Here is a 19494-nt window from a genome sequence, read left to right on the forward strand (position 1 = left end):
TAAGAAGCTTGATAAGTACGGCCCCTGGTCAAATGTTGTAACTGTGGCGGGAATCACACAGCAGCGTATGGGGGATGTGTCATTAGGAAACAGCCAACAGAAGTACAGCAAATCAGAGTAGAAAGAAATTTTACATACGCAGAGGTAGTTAAAGTAAGAAATCAAGAAAGTGCAGAACAAGATAGAAGTGAGAATAGTTCAGAACGAGACAGAAGTGGTAATAGTTCAAGTAATAAAAAACAAGAGGCAACAAATACAGGACTTTCTATGGACAAGCTAGTTGTGTTCCTGGCATATGTCATAAACTGTACAGAACAGGCAAGAAATAAAACTGAGAAGATCAAAATAATTGTCAAAGCAGCAGCAAAGTTTTTAAATTTAGAATAACTATCTTGGGAACAGGTACAAGGTGAACTACAGAGAGTAGACGAGACAGAGTCATGTTACCACAATCCAACGCCATGTTAATTATTCAGTGGAATGCCAGAAGTTTAGTAGCAAACGGACAGGAACTAAAGGGATATATTAATAATATGAAAAATAAACCACATATAATATGTATTCAAGAAACCTGGCTGAAGCCAAAATTGAGCTTTATAATAAAAGGATACGTAACAATACGTAAAGATAGGAATGATGGGCAAGGAGGAGGATGTGCCATATTTATTAAAGAAGACATGCATTATACAATATTAAAAGAAAAACAAGAACTAGAAATAGTAGGGGTATAAGTATGGAATAATAAAGAAAGATACAAAGTGCTAAACTTCTATAATCCGTGCAAGAAATTACAAATTAGAAATAATAGAAATAAATAGAAAAAATAGTCGAGCACTGGAGTAGCAATATCATTTGGTGTGGTGACTTTAATGCACATAGCACAATGTGGGGTGAAAGGCATGACTGGAATGGGGAAACATTGGAAGCATTTTTGGAGGAAAAAGAACTGGTGTGTGTGAATGATGGGTCGGGAACAAGATTAGATGTAGTTACGGGTAAAGAAACAGCAATAGATTTAACACTGGTGTCACAAGGGTTAGCAGGAAATGTAGAGTGGGAAGTAAATAAAGACAGCACTATAGGAAGTGATCACTACCCAATCTTCATTCACATAAACATAAACCAAAGGACAGAAAGCACTAAAAAAGAAGGAAGATGGAAGTATAATCACGGTGATTGGGGACAGTTTAGGGAAAGTACCGACATGACATTAAAGGAAGTGGATATAAATCAAGATATTGAACAACTAAATACAGATATTACAAAGTGCATAATAGAAGCAGCAAAAAAAAGCATACCAAGGAGTAGTATAGGGAAAAGAAGGAAGATAGTGCCGTGGTGGACACAAGCGTGCACAGACGCAATAAAAAAACGGAATAGAGCATTTAGAATATTGAGAAGAACACATAATTTCCAAGATATGATCCAATATAAAAGGCACCAAGCTAAAGTAAGGTACGTTATTAAAAAGACAAAAAAACACTATTGGAGAACGTTTTGTGAATCATTAAATAGAACTACTCCTTTAGGCCAAGTGTGGGGAATGATCAAGAAAATGTCAGGGATCAGAAGTGAACATAAAAATCATGTGATGAAAGATGGGACACAGTGTGTGGTAGAAAATAAAGAAAAAGCAGAACTTTTAGCAAAGACATTTGTTAAAGTGCACAGTAATGATAATTTGAGAAATGTAGAAAAACAAAAGAGAGAAGAAACACTTAGTTTAAATATTGGGGAAATGGTGGAAGACAATGATAATAGTTTAACCAACACTATAGATATGACATTTTCTTTGAATGAAATGGTTCGAATATTGAAAAAGGTTAAAAATACAACACCAGGAAAAGACCAGGTGAGTTATCAGATGATCAAAAACTTAAGCAGCATTGGCAAAGAAGTGGTCTTGAAATTATATAATAGGATATATGAAGAAGGGAAATTACCAGCAGAGTGGAAAGAAGCTGTAATAATGCCGATATGCAAACCAGGGAAAGACCCGGAAGAGGCAGGTAATTATAGGCCTATAGCATTGACCTCAAATTTGGGTAAATGAATGGAAAAAATGATTAATGAAAGACTAGTGTATTATTTAGAGTCAAAAGAAATAATAAAAAACTACCAAAGTGGATTTCGCAAAGCAAGAAACACAAACGACCCAGCAGTGCAGCTGGAAGAGGAAATTAGAAAGGGACAAATAAATAAAGAAAGTATAATTGCAGTATTTTTTGATATAGAGAAAGCTTATGATATGTTGTGGAAACAGGGGTTGCTGATAAAACTAAATATAATTGGGATTAGAGGGAAAATGTATAGATGGATTAAAGACTTCTTAACAAGTAGAACAATATTAGTAAAAATAGAGATTGAATACAGCAGAGTATATGAAGTGGAAATTGGGACCCCGCAAGGGAGTATAATAAGTCCAGTATTATTTTCAATAATGATAAATGAAGTTTTTAGTGAAGTGGAAGGGTTAGTGGATGTGGCACTGTTTGCTGACGATGGAGTGATGTGGAAGAGAGGTAGAAATACTACTCATATAGAAAAGAAGATTCAAAAAGCGGTAAATAAAGTTCAAGAATGGGGAACGGCGTGGGGTTTAAGATTCTCTGTTGGAAAGACAAAAGTCATACATTTTACAAAGAGGAAAGTACAAAACAAGATCCAAATTAAACTCTATGGAGAAAATATAGAAGAGGTACAAGTATTTAAATATTTGGGTATATGGTTTGATAAAAATATTAACTGGTCAACCCACATCAGCAAAACAGTGGAGAAAAGTAAAAAGGTGTTAAATGTAATGAGGGCTTTGAGGGGTAAAGACTGGGGGGCTGATAGGCAGACATTGAAAGCAATATACATCAGTTTAATACGATCTGTTATTGATTATGGATGCATTATTTATCAATCTGCTGCCAAAAACATTACTTGGGAAAATAGACAGGATCCAATCACAGGCTTTAAGATGATGTTGTGGAGCTACTAAATCAACCCCAGTTGCAGCATTACAAGTAGAGATGAATGAAAAACCTTTAGATATGAGGAGAGATCAACTGTCAGTAGTTTATTGGGCAAACTTAAAAGGGTCCAAGCAAGGACATCCAACCCATCAAGTACTATTAAACTGCCAAGAAAAAGAGAAGAAAAAAATGAATAGTTTTGGGTGGATAATAGGAGACAGATGTAATAAAGTTCAAATTGATAATATTAAAGTTAGCCCTACAGTACCAATCCCCGCAATACCACCGTGGATGTATGAAAACCCAAATGTAAACATGCAATTACTAAAGAATAGAAATTTAAATAGTTACCAGATAGAACAATGGATTGAGGAAACGTTTTTAGACAACATCATGGTGTACACAGATGCATCAAAAACTATAAATAATAAGGTAGGAGCAGCAACTGTTATTCCACAAGGAAACATAGTATTAAATAAAATAATTAGTGATAAATTATCTGTTTTTACGGGAGAATTGGTAGCAATTTATATGGCAATTAATTGGATAGAAGAAAATAAAGCAAGAAAAGCAGTCGTGTGCTCGGACTCCAGCAGTGCATTGACTAGCATAAAAAACATAGCATCAGAAACAAGACAAGATTTAGTTTATGAAATAGTTCAGGCAGTCTACAGAATAAATAAAGCGGGAGGTGTGGTAACATTTCTTTGGGTTCCTGCTCATGTAGGAGTTGAGGGGAACGAATTAGCTGATAAGTACGCAAAACAAGCAACCACTAAAACAGAAGTAAACATGGAGATTAAGCACATTAAAGAAGAAGTGAAGAACATCATTAAGATAGAACACAATAAAAAGTGGCAGGATAATTGGAATAAGGAAACAAAAGGTAGAGAGTATTACAAAGTCCAGAGGAGAGTAGGTGTAATGAGAGGAGGCAATAGAAATAGGAAGGAAGAAGACATTATTACTAGAATGAGATTAGGACATGCATATCTAAATAGTTCATTGAAATTGATGGGGAAACATGCTACAGGACTGTGTGATTCTTGCCAACAGATAGAAAATGTAAGACATGTTTTAATACATTGTAGAAAATATAATAGAGGAAGGGAAATACTGGGAAATAAGTTAGCGAAAGAGAATATTAGGTTAGCAGTGGAAGATATATTAGGATTGCACTCAGAACACACAGGTTATAAAGCAATAAACACATTTTTTTTTTAAAACACTGGGTTAAATAAAATAATTTAGAGTAGGAATCCACCTCGATCCACACTCCATTACAGTAGGTGGCGGTAATGCTCACCACAAGGTTGCTTGCCAACCGCCATAAAATCACAAGAAGAAGAAGAAGAATGCGCCTAACATGCTCTACTAGTCTGCTGGAAATAGAAAGAAGAAGAAAAACGAAGAAAGGGCAAGATGGCGTTTGACGGAGAATGGCTAAACCTGGGAATTATAGTCCTGTATTTTTAATTAGTGCATACATGTACACATATATGCCGTTAAAAAGTATATAGTTAATAATTGTTTGTATTCGGATACATTAGTCTGAGCGTACTTTGACACGTCTCGTTCTAGCTTAGTTGGCTAGTTAGCTTAGCTTGTTAGCCGCTAACAAAGATACGTGGAAGTTATCAACACATCGCTAAGCAGAGATCAAGTGTGAGTGTAAAGTGTTGTGATTGTGTGAAAATGTGGGAAAGAACGATAGCAGAGTACGAGGAGGAACTGTGTCCAACAAAAGAAGAGAATGAGGTGGACGCTGTTTTCAAGAAACATCAAGTTGTTAAGCACAGAACAGGTTTGTTTACTTCTTACTCTCACATGTTTACTCATTTCATATTTACATATAAACAGTATTATTAAATACATTGTTTTAGGAAGGAATCTCTTCTCATCTCTCTTCATCTCCCTGTGTTTAACTCCTCAGTAAGGACAGTAGCTATTGGCTGTCATACAAGTTGGTAGACGTTGATATTTAACATCATTGGCTCATTTGCATAATCGATTACAATGGTGTAGGAGAGAGGAATAATGTGGTGGGAGACATAAAATGTAATTTTAAAAAAAGCAAATTTTGATTAGAACTGTAACTGAATTTTCTTCTGTTTATTCTCAGTTTAGGTGTATTTTTCTTTGTTCTACATCGTAAATGTTATAGTAGTGTACTACTAGTGGTTCTCGGGCTCCATAGCAGCACTGTACAGTGTGAGCATTTTAATAATAATAATAATAATAATGGATTAGATTTATATAGCGCTTTTCTAGACACTCAAAGCGCTTCACAGAGAAGTGAGAACCCATCATTCATTTTTACAACTCATTCATTCATCATTCATTCTCCGGTGTGAGCGGCACCGGGGGCAAGGGTGAAGTGTCCTGCCCAAGGACACAACGGCAGCGATTTTTGGATGGTAAGAGGCGGGGAGCGAACCTGCAACCCTCAGGTTTCTGGCAAGGCCGCTCAACCCACTACGCCATGCCGCCCCATTTTAGTCACATTTGCTACTACAATTAGGTCGTGTGAGTTTTGGAAGAGAAAAAAAAGTAGCACATGAATTACCATGAATTGATTAACGTGGACTCCGACTTAAACAAGTTGAAAAACTTATTTGGGTGTTACAATTTAGTGGTCAGTTGTACGGAATATGTACTGTACTGTGCAATCTACTAATAAAAGTCTCAATCAATCAATCAAACACATGCAAATACAGATTTGAACCCTTTCATCACATTTTACTCCCAAAATAAATCCATCAAAAGTTGATCAAGGCCGAGTAAAATTTCACCCTATCAGTATAGCATGTTTGAAATAAACGTAAACCTTAACCATAACCAAATGGACAAGTAATTGACGTGGAAGTGTCACTCTGTCTGCGCTGCAAATCTGTGTCCCCCTCCTCCATGCACAGAGGGGAGCGGTGCTCCAGTAGCTCACACAAAAAGTCTTAGTTGGAGGAACTGTTTTTTTTTTCACCATCCTAAAACTTGACTGCACTGCGCGTTTGTAACTCGAGGGTTAGTTTGTTATTTTCAGTTTTTTCGAACATGCAATACAATTACAATGGAGGGAATATTGAACAACAAATCAATGACTGAAGTGTAAAACTTGCCGTCCAAACAATACCCCGTTTGTTGACAAGAACATGCAGCCATGAAAGCACATTCAAACTATTTATTAAGCAGAGGTAACACAAACCAGTGAAAGATTCAAAAGAGCTTTCGACAAACTGCTGATGCTATTCTGCTGAGCTAACAAAAACAGCTCAAGCTATGTGTGAGACACCGAGCATAGACTTGCTGACGTCACTCGGCAACAAGCACCATTTTTTAAAACACACACACTGCTCTCATATGGTAAATGGCAAATGTGTTATACGGGTATGGTGCATTTCTAGCTTCAAGGTACATTTGACACTATTTCCACATTCACCCATTCACACACACATTCACACACTAATGGCGGAAGCTGCCATACAGGGCCCTAACCACAACCCATCAGGAGCAAGGGGGAAGGAAGTGTCTTGCCCAAGGACACAACGGACGTGACTAGGATGGGGGAAACTGGGTTCGAACCTGGAACCCTCATGTTGCTGGCACGGCCGCTCTACCACCCAAGCCACGCCACAACCCTTATATATTAATATTATGTCTATGTCCATCCATCCATCAATTTTCTACCGCTTGTCCAGTCCTATAATATTGTTTATTGTTAAAGGTTAATTATTTTCATTTTGCTGCTGACCTTTAAACATGTGCTCTTGAACCAGGGCACTTTATTTCACATTTTGTAATTTTGTGTTTTTGTTACCTGAAGAATTGAGCATAGCTAAATGTTGTTTTAAAGAAGATTGGAGATTACATTTGTCTTTTTTATATTATTTCCAAGATTTTTTCTTTTTTCTTATCTCAAAACACCTCTTAAGTTGGGCTCCATTAAAGAAAACCTACTTTTCTTACTTGTTTGTACCTGTTTTTGTGTATTTGGGATACCCATCATTCTTGAAAACGTAAAATCAAGGCATGGTGGAGATATTTAGTAACGTCAACGAATATTTCCAGGTATGGGTTATTTTATGGGCCAAACTATATTGGGGTATGAGTTTTGATCCATATGGTCCAGTCCTACATTCATGTTAGCGACGGTGCTAGCACACTTTAGGGATGTTCTCTGTGTTTAATTGAGTGTTACAGTAGGCCTTATAATGGCATTGTGTTTATATGTATGTACATGTGTACCTTGTTTGAGTGTTAATAATTAAATTGTGATATTTGAGATGTTACATATTGCTACTAAATTTGTTTTGTGCTACTATTTTTTTTTCATTTAGTAGCACTGATGCTACAAGTGAAAAAGCGAAGCGTACAGCCCTGCACAAGTGGTATGCCAAATAATCACTTATTTTCCTATATTCAAACTGAGTGTTTTGTGGCCAAAAATATTAGTACATACAGTACTTGTAAAATAAAACTTCTGCCTTATTTTTAATAACTATTTAGGCCTACTACGCTACTGTATTTTAATGTTTGTCATTATGGTGGTACATGGGGAGCCAAGTGTTTTCTGAGGTGGTACTTGGTGAAAAAAACATTTGAGACCGTTCGAGTATCAAATATGATCAAACGACTGAAGGATTGTGATATTCACGAATGAACCAGATCTGTGACTAACTCATTAACATGAACGATGGCTTTGTGTTTATTTGAACCGTGACAAATTATTTACGTTTACATCGCACTCTGTACACAAAGGCACAAACAGCGGAATTTGCAGTGGGTGAGCGTCTCCTCTCTGCTCTGACTGGAATGGAACTTTGTCATGGCACTTAAAAGTACAACAAAATGCTGCCCAAGAGCAGAGACACAGTTAGGGGACCACCTGGGAGCAGCGAGGACATTAAGTGCAGAGTTTTACGCACGTGCATGTCTCCAAAACATCCCCAAAAGTCGCTAGATTTGTCGCTAGTTGCTTTGGAGAATGAAAATCACTAGATTTAGTGAGAAAGTCGCCAAGTTGGCAACACTGCGCTGAGGTGTGTGAAAGAGAGACCCCAAGACCCACCTTACGTTGTTTCTGATTGGTTTAAATTGCGTGGTGTCTGTTGTGATTGGTTAAATGTAGGCAGAGAGGATTGATGGCTTGATGCGGGATTGGTTATCTCCATCAACCAATCATACTCACTCGAACTACGATAAGTTGCGAGGACCAAAGTTTATTATTATGAAAAAAAGATGTACAGTTGTGAATGGGGAATATAAGCGTGAGAAATGTCAAGTGTGGCGTGTACCGTGAGAAAGGGTTAAATTGCGTGTCTGTCACGCTGAAAGCGTGAGGCTTAGCAACTCTGCATATCAACAGTTGATTTATGAAAAGAACATAAAGGTGACTGACTTTCCTTCAGCGTGTCGTAGATGGTCTTCAAGTGAATGTGGGAGCTGTGCATTAAGAGAAATTGTTGATGGACATACTCCATAAAAACACCACTTAGTAAAACATGTTTTGTTAGAGTTCCTTTTGGCCCAGCCAACAAAACGACCATAAAGGAAATTATTTTATATGATGATAAAAAAATAGTATACATGTTTTGGAATGCGCATTTTTTATTTCCATTATATTTAAGTAATAAGTATGACTGTTATTAAAAGGTTGTGGTTAAGGTTAGAGATAAGGTTTAGGTGTAATAGGCCGACATGTACACATAATTAATTGGTTACTCACTTCACACCAGTGAGTGTAAAGTTAAGAATGCCTCAATCAATGCTGGCTCGTACATATAGTATAAAGACTTTTCAAATGACCCTCTTCCAATTTCCAAACCTGTTTTTTGAAGTCATTTTAGTGGCTGGGACAAAAATAAGTATTTCCCCTGGTTTTTATTGTTTTTTTAGCTACACTTTTTAACACAACCCACAAAAGAACACAAATAATCTCATTGTGTTAACAGTGTCAATTATGTTCTATAATAATCTTATTTACTTATTTACCCAACAGACGTCCAGCAGCCCCCCCACACTAAAGAGGATGATCTACATCCCCCCTTTTTAAAAGCAGAGAATGCAGAGCCATCCCGCATTAAAGAGGAAGAAGAGGAAGTGTGGATCACTCGGGAGGAAGAGTGCCTTCTAGGGCAGAAGGAGGCTGATCTCACCAAGTTTCCACTGACTGTTGTCTCTGTGAAGACTGAAGACCATGAAGACAAACCACCTGATTCCTCACAGCTTCATCACAGTCCAAGTAAGAACAACATCCACATATAAGTTTATTCTCAGGGCATTCAATCCATCACAACTGGACTGTTCAGTTTGTTTTAGAAGACGTTTGGCCTCTCATCCAAGTAGGCTTCATCACTTTTTGCTCACAGACTTAAAGTCTTAATCTAATCATTTCAATTTAAGACCTTGAAATGTCTTTAGTACTATCATAATCTTGTAAAAAATCTTAAGTACGTCCTTGAAATGTCCCAAAAATTATAATAACAATATTTTTATTTAGAATAAATACATCAACTAATCATCTGTATAGCCCGGTCAGAATTTCTGGAGCAGGATGAGTGTGTGGTGCTGTGTATTTTACAGCAGAGTTTAGCTACCAGGACATCTTAGGAAAGCCCACAGCAAAGCACAGTTATTTGTGTAAGATGGTAAGTGTGAGTTCAACCATTTGTGGCTGTAGAACAAATCATTTAAAGGCCTACTGAAATGAATTTTTTTTATTTAAACGGGGATAGCAGATCCATTCTATGTGTCATACTTGATCATTTCGCGATATTGCCATATTTTTGCTGAAAGGATTTAGTATAGAACAACGACGATAAAGTTCGCAACTTTTGGTCGCTGATAAAAAAAAGCCTTGCCCCTACCGGAAGTAGCGTGACATAGTCGGTTGTTCGCTTCCTCATATTTTCCTATTGTTTTCAACGCAGCTAGAGCAATTCGGACCGAGAAAGCGACGATTACCCCATTAATTTGAGCGAGGATGAAAGATTCGTGGATGAGGAACGTGAGAGTGAAGGACTAGAATGCAGTGCAAACATATTTTTTCGCTCTGACCGTAACTTAGGTACAAGCTGGCTCATTGGATTCCACACTCTCTCCTTTTTCTATTGTGGCTCACGGATTTGTATTTTAAACCACCTCGGATACTATATCCTCTTGAAAATGAGAGTCGAGAACGCGAAATGGACATTCACAGTGCCTTTTATCTCCACGACAATACATCGGCGAAGCTCTTTAGCTACTGAGCTAACGTGATACTATCATGCTTAACTGCATATAGAAATGAAATAAATAAACCCCTGACTGGAAGGATAGATAGAAAATCAACAATACTATTAAACCATGGACATGTAACTACACGGTTAATGCTTTCCAGGCTGGCGAAGGTTAACAATGCTGTTGCTAATGACGCCATTGAAGCTAACTTAGCAACCGGACCTCACAGAGTTATGCTAAAAATATTAGCTCTCCACCTACGCCAGCCAGCCCTCATCTGCTCATCAACACCCGTGCTCACCTGCGTTCCAGCGATCAACGGTGCGACGAAGGACTTCACCCGATCACAGATGCGGTCGGCGAGACGGAGGAAGTTAAGGTGAGTTCGGCGGCTAACGCGTCTGCTATCCATCTCTGTCTTCCTGGTTGTGTTGCTGTAGTCCGCTGCTAATACACCGATCCCACCTACAACTTTTTTCTTTGCAGTCTCCGTTGTTCATTAAACAAATTGCAAAAGATTCACCAACACAGATGTCCAGAATACTGTGGAATTATGAAATGAAAATAGAGCTTTTTTGTATTGGATTCAATGGGTCCGAATACTTCCGTATCAACCGTTAACGTCACGCGCATATGTCATCATACATAGACGTTTTCAACCGGAAGTTTAGCGGGAAATTTAAAATTGCACTTTATAAGTTAACCCGGCCGTATTGGCATGTGTTGCAATGTTAAGATTTCATCATTGATATATAAACTATCAGACTGCGTGGTCTGTAGTAGTGGGTTTTAGTAGGCCTTTAATGCGTGGTTGAAGCCAGTGAACAGAAACGTAGAAAATGTTTTCACCAATGTCACAACTAAAGCCATCGTGGAGGACAGTGTTTGTAAACATTGTGGTGAAAGGAAGTGTAAAGATGATGAAAAGGTTGAAAATCCGGGACAAGTCTGTGTCAAATGATGGTAAAACACCTGCACATTATACAAAACCCAAAACCAGTGAAGTTGGCACGTTGTGTATTTCGTAAATAAAAACAGAATACAATGATTTGCAAATCCATTCAACTTATATTCAATTGAACAGACTGCAAAAACAAGATATTTAATGTTCAAACTGAGAAACATATATATTTTTTGCAAATAATCATTAACTTAGAATTTAAGAGCAAAAAGTCTTGCTGGTCAAAGTTGGAGGTTCGACAGCGATCATATCCAAAACAGCTGAATGTCATTTGTGCCGGTGGGAGTGTCGCAATGCCTGTTTTGAAGTGTCTTTTTTATTATTGTTGAGTGAAAATAGCAGCATGTTTACATTCAAACATACAATAAATCCTCTTATAGTGTGTGTAAAGCCAGCAAGGCAGTGTTGTTGAGCTTTGGAAATGACAGCGCACAACCGTGACGTCATCCCAATTCTCCGTTTGTGCCGCATACAAGCATACGCTAAGCGGAGAGTTTTGGAACTCTACACATTGGCCAGCGTTTGTAAAAGTCTGCGTTTTCAAAGACAAACGTAGGCGTCTGCGTGTGTACAAGAGGCCTAAACGCAGAGATAAGTATGAGTTTATTAAGTATCCGTGTTCGTGTGGACATGGCCTCAGAAGTGTGTTTGCACTGTGGAGGAACATTAGCCGCTAGCGACGATGCTATGTTGAGGGTGCATTCGTTAGCTTGTCCCTGTGAAATTAGCGGAAACAGCTAGAATGTGTCATCAACATGCATTATTACAATATCAAAAGCCCTATTGTTGGCCTAATTTATATAATTTGTATCGTATATATCGTGCAACCTTAATGAGATCAGAGTTTTCCCCAGCTTGCCAATACGCTTGCGGCGTGTATAGGGGGCGTGGTCAATATGACGGTATCATACAATTTGCTTAACAGTCGAAGATGTATATATTTTCTTAAAAAAACGCTAAAAAATGTACATACATATAAAAACATACAAAACAAATATGTGTTATTAGTAATGAGCAATAACATATTTTTGCTTATATCGATTTGCTCTATCTTTTCACATGTTATTATTGTACAACGTAACACAGGCCGTATACCAGGGGCGGCTCCTGGTATTTTGAGTCGGGGAAGCTCATTTTCAGCTATAGTCTAAACATGAGTACATTGTCCAATTATACCTATAAAGGTTCTCATTCATCCAGGTCGTTGTCATCTCAGGGCGGTCAATCGTTTGCAACTGGACTGCTTGGTTTGTCTTGGAAGACGTTTCGCCGCTCCTCCGAGTAGGCTTCATCAGTTCGTGCTCATAGACTTGGATTGGTCAGATCTAGTCCTGAGGATGAGCCGTGAAACGTCTTCCAAGACAAACCAAATTGTCCAATTATAGATGAAATATATAAAAATGATAGATTGTACAAAGAAAAAGTCACTTAAAAGATTATACAATTCTCCATATCAACAGGAACAACTGAATTAATATTAAAACAAATGTTTTAACAATGTTTTATGTTTCAAGATCGCTGATTGGCTCATTTTGAGTGTAGGAAGACGAAACCGTATACCAAAGTGCAAAAGAAACCATCTCAAATTGTCATTTGTTCTAGCTTACATCAAGCTGTTGAACAATGCAACAAAATTGTGCAATAGAGCAATGAACACAACATTTTCTGGCACTTTATATTGAACCGTATGTCCCTGTTGCCATTGAACATTCTATATTTTCTGTTTTTACCCCTGCTTTCTTATTGTTTTTTTTAATGACTTGCGATATTTTATGCCTTCGAAAGCAATAATGTAACACAATGCAATGCACAAGATACATTTCTTTAACGGTACAATAAAGTTTACTTACTTACCGTACCACGCATCCAACACAAGTCCTCCTGGTATTTGTCTGTTTTTGTCCCAGTTCTCCACAGGCCAATGGTAAATCCACAAAAAAGTTAAAAATAAGGAAAATAATCCACACAATGGCTCTACTGCAAAACAATCTGGCTAACAGGTGGTCCAGTCGGCGTCTGACGTCCAGTCCGACAGCGCCCGATGCCTTTTATATTCCCACATTCTGTCCGTTTACATTGAAAACCATAATTATTCGATGTGCCTGAAACAGTTAATTTTTATTCATGAATGAATGACATAAATCTATATTATCTTATTCTAAGCTAAGCCCATGCTAATTGTAACTGGCAATACAAAGTATCAATATCAGCATTGGTATGACCAATACTGCCCCAGTAACTACTTTGTATTGGATCCACACCCACATTTGTAGTATCGCCCAAAACTGATGTCAAATATCCAAACTACAGAATAATAAGTCATTATTACCTTTGAACAGCAGCGTAAATAGAACATGTAAAAACAGAAAGTAAGATGATATTAACAGTAAATGAACAAGTAGATTAATAAAAGTTTCTATAAAATAATACAACTGTAAATGGTGTAATATGTTACTGCAAATGTCAGCAACTTAATTAAGAGATGTTTTAACCTGTTTTAAAATGGTTCTAATATTGATTCTTTGTTGGGTCTGTTCCTGTCTCTGAATCCACTACATCAAGCTGTGCTCTGCAAGTTTGCCTTCCGAAGATAGGTATCGATCCAACAAAAGACAATGTATCGATTTTATCGATACTAGGAAAAGGAAAACATTGGATTTAAGAACGACAGGCTTTATATGAAGTTAAGCACTTTTAATGATAAGGACATTAAACATTATTCAAGTCTGTCTGCCCTTCTGTAGCGTTATCGCCATCAGTCGGCAAAAATAAGAATGGCAGATACCTGCGGTGGACGAGAAAGGTCACAATAAAGCCACAACACGACAACTTTTGGCTACAGCATGATTGCAAAAGCTTCAACAAATACAAACGCCACAACCCTATATTATAAAGCCGCAACAAAGGACACAACGGACAAAACGGGAGTGGCAGCGGAGCAAGTTTTGCTGATGGACCGACTTCCTGAGCGAAGTTAGAAAATTAAGTTCCGTCTTTATATTGTCGTGTTTTGGCTTACAGCCGTTGCGTTGTGGCTTTATGTTGTTGGGTTGTGGTGTTTACATGTGTTGTGACTTTTCTTGACTACTGTAGCTGTTTATTGAAATGAGAGAAGTGGCAGGTCAAACCACTGCTTATTTAATCGGAAGGGATGATGATTGCGTTTTATTTTAGATATTAATATCGTATTAATTTTATGTTGAAAAACAAAAGCAAAAGAAGCAGGTAAATCTACTGTTAAATAGTTGTTTACTGTACTTTTTTTTATTTTTTTATTCTTGGATGTTGAAAATGTGAGCAGGAAATGTTTCTTCTTGTTAATTGAAGCACTTTATTCCATCAAGATGTGAATGCATTGGCCATTAATTGTTGTTTGTATCATAATTAATTGATAGGTCATTCCCTTACGAGAAATAACAGCAATATAGGAAACTTCACCTGCAGTGTCCAGTATTTTTTTCAATCTCACACTGGTTTAAATTTTTTGGTTAAAAAATACTGAATCAATTTAAACTCACTGAATCGTTTCGTATCGTATCTTTCTAAATAAATTAAAATCGTACATCTTAACGATTCAATTTGAATCATAATTATATGTTGCGATGCAATTTAGGTACAAAACCCAAAACCAATGAAGTGGGCACATTGTGTAAATTGTAAATAACAACAGAATCCAATTATTGGCAAATACTTTTCAACCTATATTCAATTGAATACACTGCAAAAACAAGATACGTAACATTTGAACTGAGAAACTTTGTTATTTTTTGCAAATATTAGCTCATGTGGAATTTGATGCCTGCAACATGTTTAAAAAAAGCTGTCACAAGTGGCAAAAAAGACTGACAAATTTGAGGAATGCTCATCAAACACTCATTTGGAACATCCCACAGGTGAACAGGCTAATTGGGAACAGGTGAGTGACATGATTGGGTATAAAAGCAGCTTCCATGAAATGCTCAGTCATTCACAAACAAGGATGGGGCGAGGGTCACCACTTTGTCAACAAATGCGTGAGCAAATTGTCGAACAATTTAAGAACAACATTTCTCAATGAGCTATTGCAAGGAATTTAGAGATTTCACCTTCTACGGCCCGTGGTATCATCAAAAGGTTCAGAGAATCTGGAGAAATCACTGCACGTAAACGTAATAAACATTGAATGCCCGATACCGTCGATCCCTCAGGCGGTACTGCATCAAAAACCGACATCAGTGTGTAAAGGATATCACCACATGAGCTCAAGAACACTTCAGAAAACCACTGTCAGTAACTACAGCTTGTCGCTACATCAATCAATCAATGTTTATTTATATAGCCCTAAATCACAAGTGTCTCAAAGGGCTGTACAAGTCACAACGACATCTGTAAGTGCAAGTCAAAACTCTACTATGCAAAGCCAAAGCCATTTATCAACAACACCCAGAAACACTGCCGGCTTTGCTGGGCCCGAGCTCATCTAAGATGGACTGATGCAAAGTGTAAAAGTGTTCCGTGAATGCCCCTGCTTATTTCAGCAAGACAATGCCAAGCCACATTCTACACGTGTTAAAACAGAGTGGCTTCATAGTAAAAGACTGTGGGTACTAGACTGGCCTGCCTGTAGTCCAGACCTGTCTCCCATTAAAAATGTGTGGCACATTATGAAGCATAAAATGCGACAACGGAAACCTCGGACCGTTGAACAACTTAAGCTGTACATCAAGCAAGGATGGGAAATAGTTCCACCTGAAAAACTTAAAAAATTGGTCTCCTCAGTTCCCAAACGTTTACTGAGTGTTGTTAAAAGGAAAGGCCATGTAACACAGTGGTAAAAATGCCCCTGTACCAACTTTTTTGCAATGTGTTGCTGCCGTTAAATTTTAAGTTAATGATTATGTGCAAAAAAAAAAATTGAGTTTCTCAGTTCGAACATTAAATATCTTGTATTTGCAGTCTATTCAATTGAATATAAGTTTAAAATGATTTTCTAATTATTGTATTTTGTTTTTATTTACGAATTACACAACGTGTCAATTTCACTGGTTTTGGGTTTTGTACCTAAATTGCATCGCAACATCAAATTATGATTCGAATTAAATCATTAAGATGAATCATTACACCCTATAGACTATGCATGGTGCAATCGTATGTGCGCAATATGTATTATTTATTGCAGATTCTTTGGTCTTTTGTTGTGTTTTACTTTGTAGCTGTGCTTTTTCAATGTATTTATGTACTTTTGTGTTATTTAATGTTTCCCTACTGTTGGCATGTGTTTTTACCTAATTTGTTGTGTACTTTTTGTATCTGCACACCAACCACATAATTTCCCCGTTGTGGGATGAATGAAGCCTATATTATCCTATCCTATATTAAATTATATATCGCAATATGAATTATAGGTCATATTGCTCATCCCTAGTTAAAAGTCCCCTCGCCCTGGCTTGTTCTTTTTTTCTGAATGTCTCATGTGACTGAGCAAAGCTGGATGTTTCCAAAGCATGCGTTTGTCTTCTTGTGTCCTGCAGATGTCTGTGAAGATCATCTTCTCCCTGAGAACCAGGAGTGGAGCTTCAGGATGGAGCAGGAGGAGCCACAGACCTCCCACATTCAGGAGGAAGACGAAGCGTCACAGACTCCTCTCGTTAAAAACGAAGAGGAAGACCCACGGACCCCCCGTGTCAAAGAGGAAGAGGAGGAAATCAGCATCAGTCAGGAGGGAGAGCATCGTAAATGGTTGGAGGAGTTCCCAGTGATTGTGAAGAGTGAAGATTATAAGGTCAAAGGTGAAAGTGAGGAGAAGAGAGAGGTGGAGCCTCCAAGCAGCAGCTCAACTCAACACCTGACAACAGAAGCTAAAGGAGACCACACTGAGGATGAAGACTCTAAAGCTGATAAGACATGTCACACTGACAACACACGCTTAAAATGTTGTCACTGTGACAAAACTTTTCAACGCCCTAGTGATCTTAAAAGACACATGAGAATACACACTGGAGAAAAACCCTTTTCCTGCTCAGAATGTGGTAAAAGTTTTGCACGAAAATATGTGTTGAATGAACACATGCTGAGTCACTCTGGAGAAAAGCCTTTTTCTTGTTCAATCTGCGGTAAAGATTTTGTACAAAGTCACTATTTGAAAGTACACATTAGATTACACACCGGAGAAAAACCTAACACCTGTTCAATCTGTGGTAAAGGTTTTGTAAGAAGTTCCAATTTGAAAGCACACATGAGAACACACACTGGAGAAAAACCCTTTTCCTGCTCGTTATGTGGTAAAGGTTTTGCTCACAAAAATTTGTTAAAAGAACACATGCAAATACACACTGGAGAAAAACGTTTTTCCTGCTCAGCATGTGATAAAGGTTTTGCACGGCAACATTTGTTGAAAGAACACATGAGAATACACACTAGAGAAAAACCTTTTTCATGCTCAGAATGTGGTAAAAGCTTTACCCGAAATAAATTGTTGAAGGAACACTTGAGAACACACACTGGAGAAAAACCTTTTTCCTGCTCAGCATGTGATAAAGGTTTTGTACGGAAACATTTGTTGAAAGAACACATGAGAATACACACGGGAGAAAAACCTTTTTCCTGCTCAGTATGTGGTAAGAGCTTTGCCCGAAATAAATTTTTGAAGGAACACATGACAACACACACTGGAGAAAAACCTTTTTCCTGTTCAATCTGTGGTAAAAGTTTTGCACGCTCATATATGTTCAAAGTACACATGAGAACCCACACAGGTGAGAAAGTGTTGAGTTGCAGTATGTGCGGTGAAAGATTCTCTTATAAGTATCAGTGTAAGAAACACACGTGTGCTGGTTAGAACAGCAGCAGCAAATGAAGTCAAAACTTTAACTTTGACTTTCTAACAACATCAGTACATTAAACATGTGTGACATCATTGTTGTGTGTAACACCCTCCATGCATTCATTTTCTACTACTTGTCCCTTTCACACATGTTAATATACTTCTACCATTTTCAATTGGATATTTTAGATTATTGCTTCGTTCAGTCAAGTACATGGATTAATATACAGCATTGTGTACTTTTATTTCAAATTGAACAGAGCAATTTAACTGTAAAGGTGACAGTAAATTGTACAAAACATATGTGACATACATTAAACATGTTATGTGTATATAGATATTCATAATTCACTTGTTTTATATATGTTTTTGAAATTATTAAGTGTTACATATTTTCCATTCTAATTGTAAATGATTGCATAGATTAACTCATTTATTTGATAAACATATTTGTTTTACATTTTTAATTGTATTATTGAGTGAAAAGGACTGCATTTTATTTCCATGGAGAGGTCTGAAATCACAGGATGCCGATGATGCACGTTCCATTTTGTAGTTTATCCTCAAAATAAAAATGACATCAAAAATCGGATTTCTTTATTCTATTTCTATCATTTCATCAATGCAACGAGACATAATACATTACTATTGTAATAGACTTAGACTTAGACTTCCTTTTTATTGTCACTCAAATTTGAACTTTACAGTACAGATAAGAACGAAATTTCTTAACCCATTCACTGTACACACATACATATATACATACTGTACATATACAAGCACATACTGTATGTACACATACAGTCACGCATATAATCACGATCAGCCACTTTATTCAAATAACATGTGAATGCATTGGCCACGGTTCACCGTGCGTGACTGCTCGCCGTCTGTTCGCTGTTGCGAAAAAGCTAAGTAGCGCTCTATCTGTGTGCTTTTAATTGTTCTACAGCTTTCTTTATCACTTCTCAAACATTTTTAGTGGTACTATTTAACTTGCAAATCACCCGATCTCTGTCCCACCACCCTTTCCTCAGCTAGCCAGCTGCTAAGCTAGCGCGGAGAAAGGCAGCGCCGGTCAGTAAGAAGCTACTCCTACAGACCGCGACCACTTCCCTGAGGACAGCAGGAACTTCACTCGGTGACAGAAAACACTGTGAGTAATGGCTTCCTGCGCGTCTTGCACCATACTCACGGAGAGGTTGGCTCTGCTAGAGGGCCGTGTCCGCCAGTTAGAGCAGAGTAATGTCGTAACTTTAGATGTTGCGGACACATCTGCTAGCGTTAGCTGTAGCGAGCTAACTAGCCCAGCTTGTAGCAGTCCTAAGCGGCCTACAAGCTACGGTGTACCGGTTGAGACGCATAATAGATTTAGCTCTTTAGCTAGTCCTACACCCCAGTCTACCGGGCACCACACCTTAGTTATAGGGGACTCCATCACCCGAAACATAAAGCTTAGCAAACCAGCCACAATAAAGTGTATCCCCGGGGCCAGAGCACCTGACATTGAAGCTAATCTTAGGGAGCTAACTCGCAACAGGCCTAGTAAACACGTA

The 19494-nt window shown here is 37.8% G+C and overlaps 1 protein-coding gene across 12 annotated transcripts in view; it reads left to right on the top strand.

Moving 5' to 3' along the window:
• Positions 1 to 18511, top strand: part of LOC133635799 (oocyte zinc finger protein XlCOF6.1-like) — a 97700-nt gene extending 79189 nt beyond the window's left edge. For 9 of the 12 annotated variants that reach the window (XM_062029092.1, XM_062029091.1, XM_062029096.1 and 6 more), the window contains 2 exons: positions 8956 to 9198; positions 16647 to 18511. In XM_062029092.1, the coding sequence (XP_061885076.1) occupies positions 8956 to 9198; positions 16647 to 17953 (1550 nt within the window). In that variant the 3' untranslated portion in view covers positions 17954 to 18511. Of the gene's footprint in view, positions 1 to 4322; positions 4765 to 7294; positions 7346 to 8955; positions 9199 to 16646 lie in introns of those variants that run through there. The other 3 variants (XM_062029098.1, XM_062029102.1, XM_062029100.1) reach the window with 3 other exon arrangements.
• The last annotated feature ends 983 nt before the right edge of the window (positions 18512 to 19494 follow it).

The sequence above is a fragment of the Entelurus aequoreus genome, linkage group LG20 (genome assembly GCF_033978785.1).
Source record: "Entelurus aequoreus isolate RoL-2023_Sb linkage group LG20, RoL_Eaeq_v1.1, whole genome shotgun sequence".
Classification (NCBI taxonomy): domain Eukaryota; kingdom Metazoa; phylum Chordata; class Actinopteri; order Syngnathiformes; family Syngnathidae; genus Entelurus; species Entelurus aequoreus.